The sequence below is a fragment of the Hyposmocoma kahamanoa genome, unplaced genomic scaffold (genome assembly GCF_003589595.1).
Source record: "Hyposmocoma kahamanoa isolate Upper Pololo Valley unplaced genomic scaffold, ASM358959v1 87, whole genome shotgun sequence".
Classification (NCBI taxonomy): Eukaryota; Metazoa; Arthropoda; class Insecta; order Lepidoptera; family Cosmopterigidae; genus Hyposmocoma; species Hyposmocoma kahamanoa.
Genome location: NW_020654422.1, coordinates 22,597,215 through 22,619,060, shown reverse-complemented (window position 1 = coordinate 22,619,060; position 21,846 = coordinate 22,597,215). Strand labels below are relative to the sequence as shown.

At 39.1% G+C, this 21,846-nt stretch overlaps 1 protein-coding gene across 3 annotated transcripts in view; it reads right to left on the bottom strand.

The window, feature by feature from the left end:
* Positions 1–234: 234 nt before the first annotated feature.
* LOC113235230 (interferon-inducible double-stranded RNA-dependent protein kinase activator A homolog) overlaps positions 235–21,846 on the bottom strand; it is a 24,956-nt gene continuing 3,344 nt past the window's right edge. Inside the window, exons 1-4 of one of the 3 annotated variants that reach the window (XM_026470861.1) lie at positions 18,782–18,895; positions 5,144–5,250; positions 922–1,104; positions 235–840 (exon numbers count right to left, since the gene is read on the bottom strand). In XM_026470861.1, the coding sequence (XP_026326646.1) occupies positions 538–840; positions 922–1,104; positions 5,144–5,221 (564 nt within the window). In that variant the 5' untranslated portion in view covers positions 5,222–5,250; positions 18,782–18,895 and the 3' untranslated portion in view covers positions 235–537. Of the gene's footprint in view, positions 841–921; positions 1,105–5,143; positions 5,251–10,745; positions 10,928–18,781; positions 18,896–21,846 lie in introns of those variants that run through there. The other 2 variants (XM_026470860.1, XM_026470859.1) reach the window with 2 other exon arrangements.

The window sequence follows — 21,846 nt, the reverse complement described above, 5'->3', positions numbered from 1 at the left end:
TCGTCTGTCGTGTTTCAGCTATCGCAGCACGACTGAAACTTCAATATAAAATTAAAACGTCGAACTTGCAATAACGGGTATTGCACTTTCGACGATATGCCGACTCTAGTCGGTATATATATAAAACTTTAATTATATTCACAGTCCAGAATTTGTTATATTTTTTTAAATCAGAAACTACGACCGATCAAGGTTTATTATGTTTAAATTATGCTAATGAGAGTTTTGGCAATAGCGATTCCGATGTAATCGAGGCTTAAGGCTCCTCCATTGTTTTTTTTCTTCCGCGCCTTAAACGGATGCGTCTTTTTACAAAGAGGGAAGTTTAGAAATTATGTCATAGTAAACGACTAACAAGGTTTTACAAAAAAAAAAACAGAAGAATTGAGAACCTCCTCTTTTTTAAGGTCGGTTAAAAAAGAAATTGAATGCTAGGTGTAATAAACTGGGCGTGAGGATCTAATTGTATAAACCAAAACGTGAATGTTAACTATGTAAGTCGGACTTGCAGAATCCAGAATGCGAATAAATTGATCATTATCTGTTTACCTCGACGAAATCGGTCGTGAGCCGCGAGAGGTTGTCGCGCAAATAAGAGTAGAGCTGTTGCGCGGCCAGCTGCCGGGCGGCCTTCTTGGTGGTGGAGGCGGCGAGGCGGCTGTGCTGGCCGAGGCGCGCGCGCACGGCGAACTGGCGCATGTGGGGCGGGCCAGTGTCGCTCACGAGCTCGTATTCCACGCCCGGCAGATGGTACTCCTCGCACAGCTCTTTCAGCAGCGCCACGTAGCTGCGCGGTCCCGGACCCGACGTAGGCGCGGGCGCCGGCTCGGCCGCGCCGGGCTGGAATTAATAGGTCGCTCGTGACTCTACGACGTGACGAGGGCGTCCTAAACGAACAAGTAATAGATATAGTTGACTGACGGGTGGCTGAAGCGGCGGGCGGTCGAAAGGCGGCGGCACGTCCTCACCGCGCGCTTTGAGTGCGAGAAGCATGACCCTCGCGACCTCCTGCTTGGCCTCCTTCTTGGAGCGCGCAGAGGCCTTGACCACGCAGCCGCGGACGGAGCAGCGATACTCGAAAGTCGCCAAGTGCTGCGGCCCCGACTATAATCAAAAGATTTTTTGGCAATAACAATAAAGGCTCATGCTTGAGATGAATGATTGATAAAACATTGCCTCCAAGTACTCTAGAACTGACTCCAGAAGACCTGAAAAAGAAGTGGTTTATGAGTAGGCAACACCTTTGCCAACTATCTAACAAGAGTTGAAATGGGGGGCGCAATCTAAGAGTATCTTGTAATGAAAGCCTTTTACATAAATACTCTATTCATCAATAAAGTAAATATACAAATAATAATAGTAATTACATATATTATTACATAGGGCGCACTATAAGTTTCCGGAACTGGCCATTTACATAAACAATATTTAAAAAGTAATTACAACTTTTGAACATGGAACTCTTTGGCTGTAGAATACAGTTTGTTTCATCTGACTGTCACTTGTTTTTACATTGTGGTGTCATTTTAGAAATTGGTTGTCTACATCACCATGGATTTAACTCGAGAAAATTTTCGAATTATGATTTCTACGACTTTAAGTGTAATTTAACAGCTCAGCGGAGCTTCACTCGGCTTCAACTGCTTTTGGCGATGAAGCACCATGCAAGACGACTGTTTATATTTGGTTTGCAGAATTCAAACGCGGTCGTGTGAATCTCAGTGACGAATTTCGTGATGGTCGCCCGTCCACTGCTGTGAACAACAAAAACATCAATGCTGTGCGCCGTATGATCAAAACAGACGGGCATGTGACATACCATGAGATTCGGACACCTTTAGGCATAGGCATGAGTCAAATTTGACCGAGGGTCAAAAAACGGATCGCGTCACTATAGGTGCAATGCTATGCTTACCAGATTCAACGTAGGGGCGTCAAATTTGGTGTGGAACATAGTAACTGGTGACGAAACATGGATTTATAGTTACGATCCCAAAATAAAGCAGCGATCGACCGTATGGGTTTTTCGAGATGAGCCGAAACCAACCAAGTGGCGCGCGTGCAATTTGCCTCTAAGCGGATGATTGCTTCTATTTTTAATAAAACTGGACACGTGGCTACTGTTGGTTTGGAGAATCGTCGTACAGTGAATAGTGATTGGTACACGACCATTTGTTTGCCGGAAGTTATTGATAAACTCCGTAAAAATAACCGTAAACGCCGTATCATCTTGCACCACGATAATGCCAGTTCTCACACGGCCAGACAGACAAATGAATTTTTGAAGGTGAACAACGTTGACCTTATGAGCCATCCGCGTACAGTCCCGACCTGGCACCTTGTGACATTTATTTATTTCCAAAAATTAAGAACCAGTTACGCGGTCAACGATTTTCATCACCTGAAGAGGGTGTCGAAGAGTATGAAAAATATGTTTTAGAGATTGTCACGGAGCGAGGAGTGGCATAATGTTTTCAAAATTGGTTCATTCGTATGAAAAAGTGCATTAACGCTAACGGAGAATATTTTGAGAAACAATAAATTAACTTCTGACCATTTATAGTATTTTTTTCTTATTCATTCCGGAACCTTATAGTGCGCCACACGTATTTGCTATCCAGGTTTTCTTTTTTTTTTTTCAAGATACCAAATTTATTTATTTATTTATTTATTTATTCTTAGGAAGGTTTACAGCATTCTTTAATATTAATTTATAAACTAAATGTAAAATGACGGGATGAACAAGTTGAGAGTCTAGTGGTTATAATAAGGTAAAAAATAGTATTTTCACGACTTTGATTTGGCTGCTTGGAAATATTTTCCCAAATCATTTCCTTCTTTAAACTGTTTTTATAATTTCTGACACTTGTATTCAATAAACTGGGGTATGATTGCACCAATGATATAAAGTTTTTCGGTCGAATTCATCTTGAAACTTAATTAAAATTATATATAAAACACTCCACAATTGTAAAAAATACAACGTCCAAACCCACTGAAGCTCCGCTAACGTCTCGCGCCCGGACCGCGTCCCGCAACTGACGCTCTGTGGTTAGTTGCATAGAAGCGCCTGTACCCACTTCACGTTCGCCACGGGTCCGGCCCGCACACGCTTTGTCTGTTTGGCACGGCGTTCAGCCACGCACCGCCTCGCCGAGTGACAGGTGGCAGGGTTCGTATGAACTCGTATATTACAAAAATCAAAAATTCTCGCGTCCGGAAGGTGTCGGACAAATAATTGTCCGTTTAAAATATAATAATAATAACAATTTCAACTGCCCGAAACATTAAATGGCGACAACTACTTATATTTTCTCCAAAACGATTTGCAGACTTTGTAACAAGATATACCATTCAACATCTACTAGAAATGTGGTTTCAACAAGATGGTTGTCCAGGGCATTATGTTTATTATTTATAACGCACACACTCAACATAGCTCCACACTAGGGAAAACCTGTGTCGCGGATTTGACGGACACACACTTAGACAACCACAAATTACACCCAAACTCACGAACCTCGAACCTAGGACCTCTGCGTGGCAGTCACCATTGCACGGCATGGTAACCATTCGGCCACGGCGGCAGTTAAAACATAAAATATCCAGGAGGTGGACTGGGCTCCTTGCCTCAATTTTGTGGCCTCCTCGTTATCCGGACCTAAGTCCTTTTGATTTTTGCTGGGGCTGCATAAATAAATACGAAGAGATTCGCACGACAGATTGAAAGATCTTTTTTGAGACGATGCAAACAATTTGAGCATTCACTTTAGCTTCGTAGAAAGAAAACTTCTACGATTTTCAAAGTTTCGCGCGAGATAATTGACACGACCATAGGTAACGCACAAACTGGCACAAACTGGCGGACTGAGCTCAAGCACGTAGTACTCCGCGTACTGTTGGCACACGTGTTACGCGAACTAAGCACTTCTACTATATTTATTGTTCTTGTGTGGTGTCAGTACAGCGTTTTAGTTCCCTTCCATGAGTGCTAGTACAGGGGGAGCTCCCAAAAAGTGTGTTTCGCATTCCAATCTACGCTTGCCATGAATCTTAAACCAAGAGTCTGAAAATAGGCGAAGAACATTTCTGCTGTAATTTTGTGCCTTGGCGGAAAGTACATAGAAGAAAGCACGAAATTGTAACCATGGTTGTTTGAATATGCGTGGTAGAAAACGGCTCAATGGCAGAGTGTTTAATGCTTTTTAAGATTGATAAAACAGTTCCGGCGTGTGCACCACCATCTGGATTAGGGACGTAGTAGATGTAGTCCTTGGTACGAGGACTGCTCCTTATGGTGACTTGGGCCTGATATTAGCTCTACGCCTAGTTGGTTTGTTTTTATGAATGTCTCTAACTTGGTGATATTAGGAGCTAACCCGTTGATAGTGCAGGCACTGTACTCTCGTTTTCCCTCCGAAACAATTACAGTTCGCAGTAGTGGAGTTTGTTCTGTTTGTAATAATTTCACAAAAAGAGTTAGCCTCTGACTGTTAAAAGTGTTCTGGATGAAAGACTTGTTGTGCAAGGGCTTTTCTTGGAGTTTTTATTTGAATCACTCATTTCCGTTTCCATCAACTTTTCACCAAGTAGGCTACTGGCAGAAGCATTTTCGTTACCGGAAGTGGCAAATATGAAGTACCTAATTGGAATGAAAAGTGGCAAATTATATACCATTTTGAAATCTAGACTAAATAAGAAGTGTCAAAGTTAGCAGACATAATTTTTATTAAACTCGCAATTAAACTTATTTTTTACTAACAAAACGTTCATTGTTTGATTTGTGACTGCGATAAATTGCATGGCAAAAATTTGAAAAGTTGTGATGAGAGTTCCTACCTAAAGACGAAATCCAGGGTGTCGATTTTCATCATTTACAAAAAATATGCCTACTATCACGTAGCTAAGACAGGGATTTGGATTTTTTATTTTATTTTTACCAGAATTAATCTGGGTCAGTCTCGCCCGGTGCCCGCTTGACATGGACTTTTGGGACAGCCTGTACGTACCTAGTACATGCATACTTGTTATCACCTATCTTGTTCTTAATGGAGTAGGCATAGACAATAGAGCTCCACTTAATAGTGACTTTATAAATTAATTAGAAAAATAATGGTTATGGTAGCAAATAAATATAGTTCACCTGCGAGATACATTCATACTCGGGTATTTCTTTCAGCTTGACCATCATCTCTTGCAGCGCCGTTACTGCGGTCTTCATGATGCTCCCTGTACTGTTTCACTGCTTTGCTAGAGACACAATTGAAAAAACCTTTATAGCACCTTTTGCAGAAACGACTCTTTACTAATGATATGAGCTCAGTACAGAGTACCAAAAAAACTGCCACTTCAAAAGTTCGTGGTATTATATCTAGTGCGCGAAACCCGTTCAATTCGAATTCATCCCTTAGGCCCTAGATTACCACTTTCAGAGGTGGAATATTTTCTTCAAGTTAAAATGGGATAATACCGAGGTACCCTATTCCCAACAAAACAAAAAATCATTCAAATCGGTTCACAAAAACCGGAGTTATCGCGTAACATACGTAGAAAAACAGTCTAATTGAGATATAAGATAAGATAAGATAAATTTATTTCAATATGACTTAATCTAATACAATTATAATGAAAACAATGTAATGAAGATAAAATATTAAAATAAACAGTAATCAACAAAACAAAAAAAAAATCTAAATTATATAAAATAATCATGGTAAAATTAAACATTTTAATCTTAGTGCCTAATAGTGCAATTGCGATGCCTAAACTAAGTACATGTGTACCTGTATTTTAGGCATAATAGTGCATTTTTCATAACAAAGCTTTAAAAAATAAGATAAAGATTTTATAAATTTAACAAATAAAAGATAAGTAGTTATAAGTAGTTACAATTTATAAAAGATAAATAGTTAAACATTACTTATTATATAAATATAAATTATGAAATAACTTCCAACAAGTCCTCGGTATCATTGTAGGTTTTACTCTTAAGCCAAAATTTGACGGTCTTTTTACATTCAGTTTTATTCATATGAAAATAATGCAAAGTAGAATTTATTTTAAAATAAAGGAATGTGCCAAGGAAGCGGAAGAATCTATGTGAGTGTGCTGTGCGGAGTTGTGTACGAGATGAAAAGGGATCGTGTCGTCTTTGCTTAGTTATGGAGTAATTGCGTGCTTTTTCAAAATTATTAGCAGGATAAACAGTTGCCGAACAGATAGAACATCGCACTCGTTTAATAATTTGTGGGTTGTGTAATCGAAAGGACGAAAGTTGATCACTCTAAGAACAGCTCTCTGCGCTCTTTTCAGGTGTGGATTGAAAAGTTTGCGGCCTAACCAAGAAAATAAAGTTTAATGCTTACAAAAATATTTTCATTTTTCGATGTTATCTCCACCTAGCTCTATGCATTTCTTTCACCTGCTTTCCAAAGCTTCTACATCAGTTTAAAAAAAGATTCTTCAAGGTCTTAAAAATACCCATTTAATGCTGCTTTGACATCTTCAGTCGATGAAAATTTCTGGCTAGTGTGGTGTTTTTTAACCGACTTCAAAAAAGGAGGAGTTTCTCAATACGACTACACGTTTTTTTTTGTATGTATGTTATGCGATAACGCCGCCATTTGTGAATTGATTTTGATGATTTTTTTTGTTGGGAAGAGGGTACCTCAGAAGTGGTCCATTAAATTTGAAGAAAATATTCGACCTCTAAGGGTAGTAAACTAGGGGATGAATGACGTTTGGGGTCGGTTTTTTTAGTACTCTATACTGCGGTTAGGTCATCTAGGTTTGGGAACAGATGAAAATCCGGAGGTGCTAAACCAAGAAAATAAGCCGGGTGGGGCAGTAATTCGAAACCATATTATGACTTTTTAACCATGGATTCTGTTAATTAAAACAACACGTATTGCTTGTGACCGCCATTTATTGACTGGCTACAGAGAGTTGGAACTACCTACATATCCATATACATAAAATGTGAAATTACTCTATATAACACCTTCCTCCCCTACCTAATACATAATCTATATTTAAAGTACATTTTTTTTAACTTTTTTTTTACAAGATTTAATCTCTTATTTCTACTTTCTTCCTTCCTTTTGAAAACAGTATAAAAATTAAAATTAAATCTAATAGGCACCTAATACTAATTACAGAAAAATCGGTAAAATATAAATTTTGAAATTAATCTTATATAATAGAAATGCAAAAAAAAACTTAATACTAATCTATCTCTAGGCGATAAAGAATTGGAGCTTTGCGTATCCTCTATGTGATTTAACGGCAGACAGGCCAGGCTGCGTGACCGAGAGTGGTGGTGGCAAAGCGTCAGCCACCGCACCCGCCACCCGCCGCGCCGCACGCAGTCGCCGAACACTCGGCGCCGACAACGTCTCCCGCGGGTGACCCCACCGACTGCGCTGTCTCCACTAGTTCCATATTAGCGCTTTTACTCCCGTTTAACGGGTAACTGAACAGAGGATTCAGGTTACATTGAATACGAGCTCTAATTTGGTCAACGTGCGTATGTATAATCATGCCTGAGCCGCGCGCACCTCTGGCTTCATACAGTCCAGACCCGTGCGCAGCGCTCGCCCCTGTAATATGTACTGGACTCTAACCCGTCGTGGTAAGTAGTGCCCTATACAGTGCCGTTTCCATATCTTGTCTATCTAAAATAGCTTCTTTTGTAACGTTCTTACAAATCTTTTAGTAGCAGTAGTAGTCCAGGGTAGTACTGCACCTTACCTATTTCTGCCGCTAAGCAGTAATGTCCGCATTACTGTGTTCCGGTTTTGAAGGGAAAGGGTGCTAGTGAAATTACAGGCACATGGGACTTGTCAACTTACGTCTCAGGGTGACGGGCGCAGTGCCAGTGTTCCTCAGATCTTTGCGATTTAAAGCTCTGAGTGGCACTGCAACTGTTCTGGACGGGCGTACAGCTTACCATCACGCGCACGACTTGTTCGTCCCGCCACTTGATATTATAAAAAAAAGTCCATCTGACTATAATTAACCTAGTAATAGAGACTGCGATGTCAAAAAGACTCATTACATTTTTGAAAAGTTTAAAGTTCTCCATGACAGCCAATATGGTTTCCGTAAAAATAGAACCACGGTCCTAGCCTTATACAAGTATGTTCAGGAAATATTAAACATAATTAACAACAAAGAATACGCGGTGGGTTTGCTACTCGATGTGAGTAAGGCATACGACAGAGTAAATTATAAAACATTACTCGACAAGCTCTATCATGTTGGTGTAAGAGGCCTAGCTTTTAAATGGTTTCAATCATATCTTCAAAACCGATCCCAATGCGTTGAAATTGAAAACACTAACTTTCATACAGGCGAAATTGAGCATGTCAGATCAAATGTCATCTCTATCACTGGTTCTACTCCTCAGGGAAGCGTGCTGGGTTGCATTCTGTTCCTTGTGTACGTAAATGACCTTCCTCACTTAATTCTATACTGTTTGCGGATGATGTATCAGTTGTTTTGCCTTGCACATGTACTAATTCACTACAAAAGGACTTAGATGCGATACTGGATTCACTCACAGAATGGCTCGATCAAAATAACCTACAACTAAATTTAGAAAAAGCAAAATTAATTCAATTTAAACCCCGCCCAAAAATTGCTTTCGATATCAACTATATATATAAATCAAACAAATTAGAAATGGTAGATTCGGCAACTATGTTGGGTATTGAAATAGATACACACATAAATTGGAAACCCTATATTAAAAAATTATCTAGCCGTTTATCTTCACTTACATATGCTCTTAGACAACTGAAAAGTGTTTATTTATTTATTTATTCTTAGGAAGGTTTACAGCATTCTTTACTATTAATTTATAAACTGAATGTAAGCTTATAAGCCTATTAAAAACCTAAAAGCGGCCCTTTCAGCTTATTATGCGTTTGCCCACTCGCGACTAGCCTATGGGATTATACTAGTGGGAAACAGCTCGTATTGTCAAGAAATCTTTGTTCTACAAAAAAAATGATCAGAATATTAACCAACATAAAACAAACGGACTCCTGTAAACCGTATTTTACAAAACTTAACATACTGACTCTAACGTGCCTATACATTTTTGAAGCCTGTAAGTTCGTTAAAAACACGCAGATTTATACTCTTTACAAAATTAATAAGACGTAATAATCGTACCATAACAAGCTTAAACTTCGTCCCTCTAGCCTAAAATTATGTTCTTGTGTACCACACCCGATGTTAATAAAAGTATATAACCACATCCCAAATAATATCAAAAATTTGTTTTGCAAAGACACGGTCTTTGCAAAACGTTTAAAAGAATTTCTAAACAAAAAAACCTATTATAATATGTCTGAATTTTTTGGCGATAAATGTATTTGAAATTGATTTCATGTCTATATGAAATTTAGGTAATAATTGAAAATACAATTCAGTAAAAATTATTATTAGCAATAAGTGTACGAATAATATATATTATAATAATAAAATAAATGTACGAATAATATATATTATAATATACATATGTTAAAATAATTGTATCATTAGGTTTAAGTTTAAATTGTGCTACGCCCTGATAGGGTATCACATGTATGTATCTAAGTTTATTAAAATGTGAATTGCAATAAATGAAATTATATTAAATGTAATAAATAATAAAAATGTTTAATAATTATAAAAATAATAATTTAATTAATTTTAAGATTAAAATATTGTGTAATAATTATGTTTATTAATAATTATAGAATCTATAATATAATTAATTATCTAAAATAATTAACTACGTTCAAGCTTGAAATGTATTTAAATTCCTTTGTAACTTTGCTACACAGGGTATCACGTGTATAAGTTTATCATCCATGTGAAATGCAAATAAATGAATATGAATATGAATAACCTCTGCGTGCGTGAGGCCCGGCGCTCGCGGCCGTCCACGGCCAGCTGCGCCAGCACGGCGCGGGCGCCCAGCCCATGCGCACTCGCGTCCACGTCAGCACCAGCGCCCGCGACACGTCACAGTGCGCCAGCACTTCTGTGCTGCTTAACTATTTTTTTATTTGATTGAAGGCTCTGTCTTCGACCTTGCCCCAATTCCATTCTTTATCTTTCCTCATTACGGCGTTAAGTGAAGCTATGTGGCTACTTAAATTTCTAACGAATCTGCCGTAAAAATTTACCATACTTAAAAATGATCTTAGTTTCGATAAATTTTTCAGACTCATCAACTGTAAAATCGGTTTGATTTTCTCTTCATCAGTCATCCCTACCCTTTTTGTTTATCACACACCCTAAATATGTAACTTCCTCAGCGAAAAATGTGCAAATTATTGTTTTCACTTTCATTCCATGTTCTCTTAATTTATTTAATACACTATTCAATGCTAGCAACTGATTTTCAAAAGTATCCTCAAATACCAATATATCATCTAAGAAATAATAACGTTAGGAATATTGCCCAGTAATTCTGTCATTATTCTCTGAAAAACACCTGGGCTTGACGTTGGTATATGGATTGCCATATACCAACCTGTTATATATGAAAAGCCCCCGGTGGGTATTAATAACAGTATAACGTTTAGTTTCATCTAGTTTTACCTGATTATAGGCCTGTGACAAATCTAACTTGCTAAAATACCTACTTCCACTTATTTTAGATAACAAGTCCTCTATTGAACGCACTGGATATTTATCGACCTGTAAAACACTATTCAATGTAACCATGAAATAAGCGCATATGCGAATACCTCCATTCGCTTTCGCAGCTATGTCTGGTGGAGTAGCACAGTCGGAGCAGTCGATGGGCTCGATGACGCCGGCGCGTAGCATCTCATCCAGCTCAGCGTAGACACGCGGACGCAGCGCGTACGGCAACGGCCGCGGGTGGCAGAATACCGGCTCCGCTTCGGGACGCACTAGCAGTGCGGTCCGCCCGCCGGTATATCTCCCCAGCTCGCAATTAAATAATTGCTTATATCTAGAAAGCAAGTTATTTTTCTGAATCATGCTTCACTCTCACAAAATAAGTTATTTATCGCAAATTTAGGTACATCAATGTTTAATTCTGCCAACCACTGGCAACCCAATAATGTAGTCGTACCCTCTTTAATTACATATAGATCTAGTTACTTGCGCCTCTATGTACCCGGCCGGCTTCATTTTGCTGCCATCGTAAAACGATAAAACCAAACTACAGGGTTCTAGAGAGAAATGATTGAATTTATCATTATATAATTGTTCACTTAGGTATACATGACAACGCTGAGCCTGTATCGATTTCCATTTTTAAAAGTTTATTATCCACAATAAGTGTATACTGACCGGTTGATACTCCTTTAGGGACATTTGCATAATTGGTTCATCATCCTCCCAAAATGATCTGTCACTCTCTAACTGGCGTGTCCCATCTTCATCATCTTCATGCACGTAGTGCGTCTGTTGTGGACGATGTTCCCTTCGCTGCAGTGGCCGACCTGCTGCTCCGCGTGCTGGTCGTGAAGCTGCGCGAGCGGCGCCGCTGGCCGTCGCTAGTCCCGCTCGCTGCGCTCTACTGCCTCGCCTCTCATATTGTTATATTTATTATGATCTAAGCGCCGCTCTGGGCATACGCGCTTCAAATGGCTACGGTTCGAACATTGGTCACAGATATACCTCCGAAATTTGCACTCATTCCACTGATGTCGATGATCTCCGCATGCTGTACAGTCGCGGTTCAATTGCACTCGATGCACAGACTCTTCGATACGGTTGATGCCACTACCGCTGCCCATACTGGTTTCAGTAGCCGGTGGATCGTCGCGCGACAATGTCACGGGGTGAACACTCGCCGTATCCGTGACCACTGCCACAGCTGCCGCTTCTCACTGCCTGCATGATGAGCGAATCACGTTCTGCCGCCTCACATGATTTTGCGACTGCTACCGTCTTTTGAAAGTTTATTTTTTCATCTATCATAAAAAGTCCTTGCCGAATTCTTTATACACTCCACAAATAAAGTGATCACACATATTTTCATTGAAATTTTAACCGAATTAACAAAATCTTGACATTTTCTTCAAAACGGATACATATTCCGAAATAGTTTGCCCCTCCATTTATCTACATTACCGAAAACGGTAACGCTCTGGGAACATAATCGGTGTCAGATGAGTTTGCATATTTTTTTTAATATCTTCTTATTTCATATATCCGGTTGTACAAATTTACCGTCAGTTCGTAACCAACTTCGCTGATAACTGATATTAACGTTGGAACTTTAAAATCATCTTCCACTTTCTTCACTAAGAAATGCATTTCTTGTCGGTCACAATACAAGTCCTAATTTCCGTTCTCCACGCTAAATTCTCCTATATTACCCGACGACGCCATCATTCACTATTATTATACAAAAATACAAACAACACACACAGAAAAAAACAATTATCCGAGGATTCCCCATCCTCGCGCCATTGCTAATTAAAACAACACCTATGTATTGCTTATGACCGCCATTTATTGACTGGCTACAGAGAGATACCTACATATACATTTACATAAAATGTGAAATTACTTACTCTATATAATAGATTCGACAGAAGTGAGACCGCGAGCATTATCCTGATGAAAAAACAGTTTTGTCCCGAGTAATCCTGAGAGTGTCTTTTTCATTACTTCGCGCAAACGACGCAAAAATGTGCAATAGTATGCTGAGTTAATGATTTCGCCCTTCATAAGGTAGTCACCATGATGACACTCTTAGCATCCCAAAAAACGGCAGGCAAGGTGATGGCGTCACCATCACCTTGCCTGCCGACAAAACTGCTTTCGCTTTCTCTGGAGTCGGTTCATCAGGTTTTTTCCACTGTTTCGATTGTTGTGTGGGCTCTGGTGTATAATAATAGTAGTTTTTTTATTTAAGACAACATAGGTCCGCTTGCAGTATAGAGGTGTACCGAAGTTTTATCCATCAAATTTGTTCAATAAATTTTGCGGTTCAGCTTCAAACATCTCCAAACAGTCACGAGAAATTGCGAGCCGAATACGCCCTTGGTCCACTGAAAACAACCCGGGGAGCCACCTAGCAGAAACCTTGTAAATTCCAAATTCGTTGACAATTATGTTTTATGTCCACTCATACAAGATGCCCATAGTGTCTACAATCTCCTTGACAGTCAATCTCCGGACTTCCATAACGAGATCACACACTTTTCAGAGGTTTTCCTCAGTCGTAGACGCCGTGGACCGGCTGGACCTACAGTCTTCTCCGACGGTCTGTCGTCCACGTCCACGTCTCGTTGAATTCTGCAACTCATTTTTTTATAGTCGTGTACGATGGAATAGATTCCCCTAATGTTGTTTCTATGTCACTGTGGATCTTTTTCGGTGTTAATCTCTTATTAAACAAGTATTTGATGACAGCACGTTGTGCAATTTTTTTAAATCGCTGCACTTGGTTTCAGTAAATTCGCTCTAATTTCAAAACCACTACAAAAGCACACAATAACTACAAAAGCTTACAAAAGAACTACAGTAGAACCCAATAACCAAATCTGTCTCGTGACCTTGAAGGTTAAATAAAGTCTTCAATATACAACTCAATTGATGCTAACGCAGCAATGGAATATTTGATCTGTTCGCTTACTAAAATCATAGTAATTAATACAACAACCAAACGATTCACGAACCGCTATGATAATTAAACGTTGCATTATCCCAGGCTTACTGCGCTGCATTACGCATCGAGATAAAATTCATAAAAAATTTGTTAAGTTTCCGGACAATCGAAAATCTATTTAGAAATTTGTATCGGTTTTAAACAATCCGATACAAATTTCTAAGTAGATTTTCGTTAATTTTATTATTAGAAAAGCAGACGTCGACCTCGGCCAAAATCAGTAGATCTCCAGTTAAAACAGTAGACCTAGCAACACTGATAGCAAGTGTGAACGGATGGTTTACTTTGAGCATTCTCATTTGTAGCATGCTTAAAACTAGCATGCTTATTTGTGGCAAATGTGAACAGTTCAATAATGCTCATTTTGATAGCATGCTCATGAGCATGCTTTTAGCATGCTATTTTCCAGCATGTGTATTTGTACTATGTGGTACACCCTGGCCAATTTCCGACGGTTGTAAAAAATGTTCGAAATTCAAATAAACAAGATGGCCGCCATAGAAATTTCAAGGTCTTCTTATTAGAGATAGGTAGGGTAGGAGGTGCTGGAAAGAATATCATAGAGGGTAACAATGGTCAAATGCCTGAGGTCTTGTTATTAGAGATAGGTAGGAGGTGCTGGAAGGAATGTCACAGAGGGTAACAATGGTCAAACGCCTGTGTCAAAAAAATTCAAGGTAGAAATGGCTGAAAATTGGCACGCGGAGCTCTTTAGGAGTTCTTAATCATAATTTGCGGTCAAAAGTTCTTTTCGTTGCCATTCAAGCGATTTCTTTTTCGTTAAAAATTGCTGCCGAAAAAGATTTTCTGATTCGGCTGAAAATTGGCATGGAAGGCCTTTAGGAGTGCCTTATAATTTGTGACCAAAATTGGTTTTTTGCCTTTTTCAAACTAAGCCGCCATAAAAGCGTTCGTTGGCGGCAGATAAAAATTTGCTCTAACCCGCCTGAAAATCGGCATGGCATTGGCGAAATATAAATTTTGACTGCAAATTATTATCAAACACCCGTAGAGGACCCCCTACACGAGTGTTTCATAATAATTTGCAGTCAAAATTTATATTTCGCCATACGAGCGTTTATTAGCGGTAGATAAAAAAATGCACTAATAAGACTGACAATCGGCATATGGGGATCTTTATGGGTGTTTGATCATAATTTGGGATCAAAACTAATTTGTTGCCATTGTTCAATATGGCTGCCATAGAAGCGTTTTTTGGCGGTAAATAAAAATTTGCTAAACTGACCGAAAATGGCATGACATGTCTTCAATCATAACTTGTAAAAATTGCGTTTTTGCCATTTTTCGATATAGCCGTCATATAAGCATTCTTTTTTTTATGTAAGTGGCTGAAAAAACTTGGTTTGCTCGGGCTGAAAATTGGCACGAAAAAATTTCTAGGATGGTCTGATAATAATTTGTGGTCAAGACTTTTGCATTTTTTAAATATGGCCGCCATTAAGACGTGTTTTAATTTCTAAAACAAAGTCACAAGTGCCGATGCCGTAGGCCGAGGTCCAGTGGAGGGCGAAGCCCGAAGCGTCTGCACAGAGAAAAAAAGGATTTCTACTAATAAGAAAGAGCAATTTCTCAAAATATTTGCTAATTCTGAAAAAATATTTATTATATGTAATAAAATATTGCCAGTGCAAAAATACTGCTTATCTTTTTCTAATACAATTTTAACTTTATTCTAACTTTTAGACAAATACGTTCACTTCAAGATTTTATTTCATTTCTAATCAATTAATTGGACATTACTTACATCAAGAAATGTTTACCTCTTACATAAAATTTAAATAATCTTAAATGAATTCAAAATTTCTTGGGTGTATTCTAAGAAAATATATTCTTAAACAAAAAAAGAAGTAGTTTGCTATTCAGATTAATATTCTAAATTCTAGAGTAAATTCTTAAAGCAACATTTCGTTGTGTTTTCATAGTCAATGTTGCCGTGACATGTCGCCGAAGGCGCACGCGGTAACGATTACTTTTACTTGTGCTTATAATCATAAAAATCATAAATAGTCATTTATCCAAAGAAACAATACGTAATAACTCTAGTTTGTTAGAGCGTTATTTATAGTCATAATTTACGAAATTTGGTTTCAGCATGTAATCAATCTACACTTGTGACAAGCACAACTTTAACATGCAATTAGTTCCATCACGCCACTGCTAGATGGCATTAGTTGTACTCTAAAACGCGCTATCGTTTTGACTAACTTCAATAGTATAAGTCATCTCATATATTTTGAATTGTTAGTGCTTTCTGCCGCTGTAGCATTTATTTGGCACTGAACGGTACTCAAGTATTTGAGACGATTCCGTCTTATTTCTGCTACTTTGAGGTTTTGGCATTGAACTGTGTGCTTTCACGCCAGTGAGACATAATGTTGGGTCCATAACCCTGTAAATTTACCCTTTTTGATATTAGAAAACATAAATCTTCAATCAAATAATTAAGTACCTCTCAATTTTTCATTCTTTTTTTTTCAAATCAAAATCGGACATTTCTAATAACAAATAAATATTTTGTTGAATCTAGAGTGGCTTTGTGACTTGAAGTAAATTAATTTGCTCTTGGATTAAATATTTCTGTCTTATAACTAAAATGCACTTTTGAGACGTTTTTTTTACTATTATCAAGTATTATTCTCTAGCGTCTATAGAGAGAGGATCGTTTTGTTGGATTTAATAAATTTGTCTTCATAAAAAGAATTTTGTCTTTTTCTAAGTAATCTGTTTTTACCGTGCACTTCACCCCGTACGTAGGCAGTATACGGAGGCTCTATTACGAGTACGAAATCTCACAATTGTTCACAATGTAAGGCATACTTCTCGATGTAGTGAAAATGAGATACTTATAGCGTTGTTGTATATCAACCGTCTCTCTGTTACATTCCTTTTTCTTGAAGCTACGCCAAAGAGAAATATTTTAGAGGGGAAAAAAGCCAGACAATCACACCAAGTTTCTGGTCTCTAATTAGGGAATTTCCTGTACTATGAACACCAAAATAAGGATAACTCTGAGGGCAATACCCAGACCAAAAGCAACTTAGAAATGTTCATTTCCTAAATTGGCCCAAATTGGAAATCGAACCCGGAACCTCCTCGTCCTCATCAAGCGCTCATTGTACTAACCGCTGTGCCAACGAAGAGTGTAAACACACCCCGTAATCTAAACCCGACCACGCTCCGCAGGCCGAGTCCGAGCCCACAGCAGGCTCTACAGGCAATACATGGCTCGTATTTGTCTAAACTTTGGGACGAGTTGTTGCAATCACCAATTTTTCGGAATAGTTAGGAAAATTTCCAACAAAAAAAATAATTAATTAATACATGTAATTAGAATTATTAAGATATATATAGTTCAAAACATACTTTGGTGTAAATTTATGGATCTCAAAACCATCACGACTCTTCATGTAGTTCTAAGTATAAGTTTTAACTTTCTGAGTCCAATTTTAATGTCATAATTAGAAAGAAGAACAAATTCAACAATGGCCTCTGGTTAACAACTATAGAGATGAGATTGTTTACTCGCTGTAGTACGGAACCTTAAAAACCGTAATAACATTCTTTGAAACAATTACTTGTTACTGTAGTCTAGGCTCTACTCTATGAGTAGAATCACTGGCTGAATGAATAGTTTTGTAATTAGAATGTGTTTTGAAAAATGAAGTAAGAAAAGAATAGAGCATCTTGAGATAACGAAATATAACCCAACGCCGAAAGCATGTAAAAAAGTGCAATAAAGTATATTTTGAAGATTATTCCAGTTTAAATCATAAAAGTACCTCTCGCTACGCAACCAAGCTACGCCTCAGTTACATTACCCATGTATTCAAAGTCCAATAAATACGTTGTGATTATCGTGTCGGTATTATTACGGCGGTATTATTCACTATATCTGTAATCTTTCTTTGAAGTTTAGGTAAATATACTCAACAATTTACATGTACAGCCACTAACAGAATTCTGTTTTGAAGCGGTGTTCACCTCTGTCTATATGGCGGAGACCACCACCATGTACCACCACTGCAGGAAATGGAACGGCTAATCAAATACTGCGAGCAGAACGGTCAGTATATCGTCGTGGCTACTGGCTCCAATGTCCACCATCCGTTGCAGGGCTTGGAACTCGCATATAACAGAGGTAAGAACCTAACAGAATATTTATTCACAAACAACCTTAAAATCCTTAGTAAAGGTACTGCACCGACTTTCGTAAACAAAATATGCAGGACGATTATAGACCTAACCCTAGCGTCAGAAGATGCAGTGAATCTTGTCCAAAACTGGTATGTGTCCGAAGAGGCATCTTTCTCGGACTACAGATGGATAGGATTCAGCTTAGATACAGCTACCAAAGTACAACAATGCAAACGGAATCCCAAAAACCGATCGTAAACTATACACTGACAAACTAGACCAGAGCGTGAGAGGACCGGTAACACAGGGAAGACTGCAGGACATTAGACATATTGAGCAGTTATAACTCCGCATGCCCACTGAGTGACTCAGCCCCGCGGCAAGGCGAACACTGGTGGGGCCCTGAGCTTGAGAAGCTACGAAGGAGGGTAAGGGAGACGCTTCAATACAGAAATGAATACATGCGCGAAAGAGGACTGAAGGGAAAACTACAAGACGGCCAAATCCAAACTAAAAAAGCGCATACGAATTAGGAACACCGCGTCATGGCGAGGCTACTGCGGGAACATCATGTCTTGTGCACAAGCGAATAGAATCAAAAATCCTAGGCAACTCAAATTCAACTGAGGTAGATTCAATACGCAAAATAGACAACACATTCACAACTTCCCCTGCGGAAACGGAGAAACCCCTACTGGAAGCACATTTCCCAGGATGCAGGTTCGTCTAAGACGACAGGTGAGAAGAAATGACACACACACATCGATCCATTACTGCCGATACGCTGAACAAGTAGTAACATACGAAAATACAAAATGGGCAATAATCACTGGTAGCTCGGAAACCTGCGGAAAAACTACCGGAACAAACGCGAGGCGGGTTCCGGGGTATGGTGACCCTAGAGACTAAGGTTTCTGATGTAAATGTAATGTAAAGTGGACTGTATTGAAGAAAAAAGAAAGCGACACGCCTTACCTTTATTTCCAAATGGGTTCTTGCGGTATTCGGGCGGCTGCCGCCCTTCTCGTATATAATAATCCTTTCGTTCAGCTTTTCTCCTTTATTAAAAATAATGTGGAAGGAAAGGTCTGCCTGTCAAATAGAAAACTATTCTACATTGTGTAACACTAAACTTAAAAATATTAACTTTCCTATTGAATTTCAAAATTGCTGTGGTGATTTGTGTAACATTCTAGAACATAGGACGGTCATTGATCGGTTATATAATGATGTTGTATCCATACTGTGTGACGCGGCAATACAGACGTGTAATGATAGACCAGCTAGAAAAAATAAAAAAAGAGTAATTGGGTGGAATAAGCATGTGAGTGATGCTCACGGACAGGCTAGATCGAAATTTAATTGGTGGGTATTATTACATGGGAAACCTAAACATGGGGCAATTTTTGAGGAAATGGTGGAGAGCAGGAAATTTTTTAAAGGTAGATTAAAATGGTGTCAGAATAATGAAATGCAAATTAAAATGGACCAAATGGCGGAGCATCATACGAACAAAAATTTTAATAAATTTTGGAAATCAACGAATAAACTGAATACTGCTCCTAGCCTGCCCGTGAGCATAGATGGAGTGAGTTATTTGAGTGGTATTGCTAATATGTTTAGAAATCTATTTGCGGTCAAGTCTCCACTTGGACCTTCAAATGTAGGGTTTGATGAGGAGCCAAGTGGTTACCAGCCCATTACTAGAATCAGCGCTAGGGAGGTAACATCTATTTTGAGTAACATGAACAGGGGTAAATCACCTGGGCATGATGGTCTTAGCGTAGAGCACCTACGATATGCTGGAGTTCATCTGCCGCGAGTTATTTCTTTACTTTTTAATGTATGTATTGTGCATTCATACTTGCCACCCGAATTGTTGCGGATAATTGTGATACCTGTAGTAAAGAATAGGACGGGTGACGTGTCTGACCGGACAAACTACAGACCCATTTCGTTGGCTACCGTAATTTCCAAGGTGTTCGATGGCATTCTAAACTCGCGTCTTGATGAGCATCTGCATTTGCACGATGCACAGTTCGGTTTCAAGCCCGGGCTGTCTACAGAAAGCGCCATTTTGAGCCTGAAGCACACTGTGGAATATTATACGAGAAGAGGGACGCCTATTTACGCATGCTTTCTGGATCTCTCCAAAGCGTTTGATCTGGTCAGATACGACATCTTATGGGCGAAGTTAGGTTCGACTGGATTACCGCGTGAAGTACTGTCTTTGTTTAAATATTGGTATGATAACCAGATCAACACTGTGAGATGGGCTGACAGACTCTCAGAGCAATATTGGTTGGAGTGCGGGGTAAGACAGGGCGGACTGACTTCGCCCAAGCTTTTCAATCTGTACATAAATGACTTGATTGCGCAACTCAGTTTCATGCGCATGGGTTGCTACGTGGATGATGTCTGCGTAAATAATTTAAGCTACGCAGACGACATGGTGCTGTTGGCTCCGTCAGTTAGCGCATTAAGGAAACTCGTGGCAGTCTGTGAGTCATATGCCGCGTCACACGGTCTGGTTTATAATGTAAAAAAGTCTGTGGTCATGGTATTTCCAGCAGGACGTAAATGTCCTGTGGATGTTCCACCGATCACTCTAAAAGGGATTGTTCTGGACAGAGTGCATAATTTTAAGTATTTGGGACATGTCGTTAGGCCTGATCTCAAAGATGATAATGATATGGAAAGGGAGCGGAGAGCTTTGTCAGTAAGAGCGAATATGCTGGTTCACAGGTTTGCTCGATGCTCTGCTGAAGTTAAGGTAAATCTTTTCAAAGCCTATTGTACATCTTTTTACGCGGGCAGCCTATGGAATAGGCACACGCAAAAGTCGTACATTGCTCTCCGCACCCAATACAACAATGCTTTTAGGATGCTGTTGCGTCTGCCGAAGTTCTGTAGCGCTTCTTCCATGTTTGCTGAGGCGCGGACGGATTCTTTCGCAGCAATCATAAGAAAGAAATCAGCTTCTCTGCTGAACAGACTTCGCAACAGTAGCAACAGCATCCTCAAAATGATTGCTGATAGAGTGGAGGGGCCTCTAATGAGGCACCTCATAAATTGTACTAGATCTAAGTTAGAAATAATTTACTAACATAGTTTATAAGTCTGTTACTAATACAAAGTGGGCCTTGTTGTCTTTAATAAACGATATTATTATTATTATTTTCTTTTTCTTGACAATTTCACAATGTCTTCTATTAATTTTTAAGTCTTAGATTTTTGTTCTTTTTCTACGTCACATTAATTTCTAATTTTTGGCGGCGTGCGCGAAGGTCACGGGGGAGATTTTATACAAGATTTTGTTAGGACAGCATGAGCGAGAGGGATGTGTATACGAGGATACATGAGAAAGGCGATAACAATCACCTTTGATCCATACAAAGCTCCGGACCAAGATGGAGTTTTCTCCGCACTCCTGCAATGGGGCTGGGACACGCTGTTCCAGCACCTGATCGATATCTTTCGGACCTGTCTAACATTCACCTGGCAAGAGGTAAAAGTTATATTTAGACCGAAACCAGGTAAAAACGACTACACTGACGCAAAGTCCTTCAGGCCAATCAGCCTCACATCATCCTTCTTGAAGACATTAGTGAGGTTATGTGACAGAGAACTGAGGACTGGAGTCCTAAAAACCTTACCATTACACGGAAACCAACATACATATTGCCAAGGCATCTCCGCTGAATTGGCCCTACATGCCGTAGTTAACAAAATAGAACAGGCCCTCAAAAACAAGGCAATAAGCTTAGGCACCTTTATAGATATTGAGGAGCCTTCCACAAAACCAACTTCTCCAGCATACAACCAGCACTGAGAAGACACGAAGTGGATGAAGTACTAGTCAACTGGATTAGCAACATGCTAAAACAATAAAAACAACAACAAATGACCATGGGCCATAGTAGCGAAGGGGTGCCAAGGAAGGGTACTGTCGCCTCTGCTGTGGAACATGCTCGTAAAAGATTTCATCATTAAACAAAGAACATTTCTATACAGTAGGATATGCTGATGACAGAGCTATA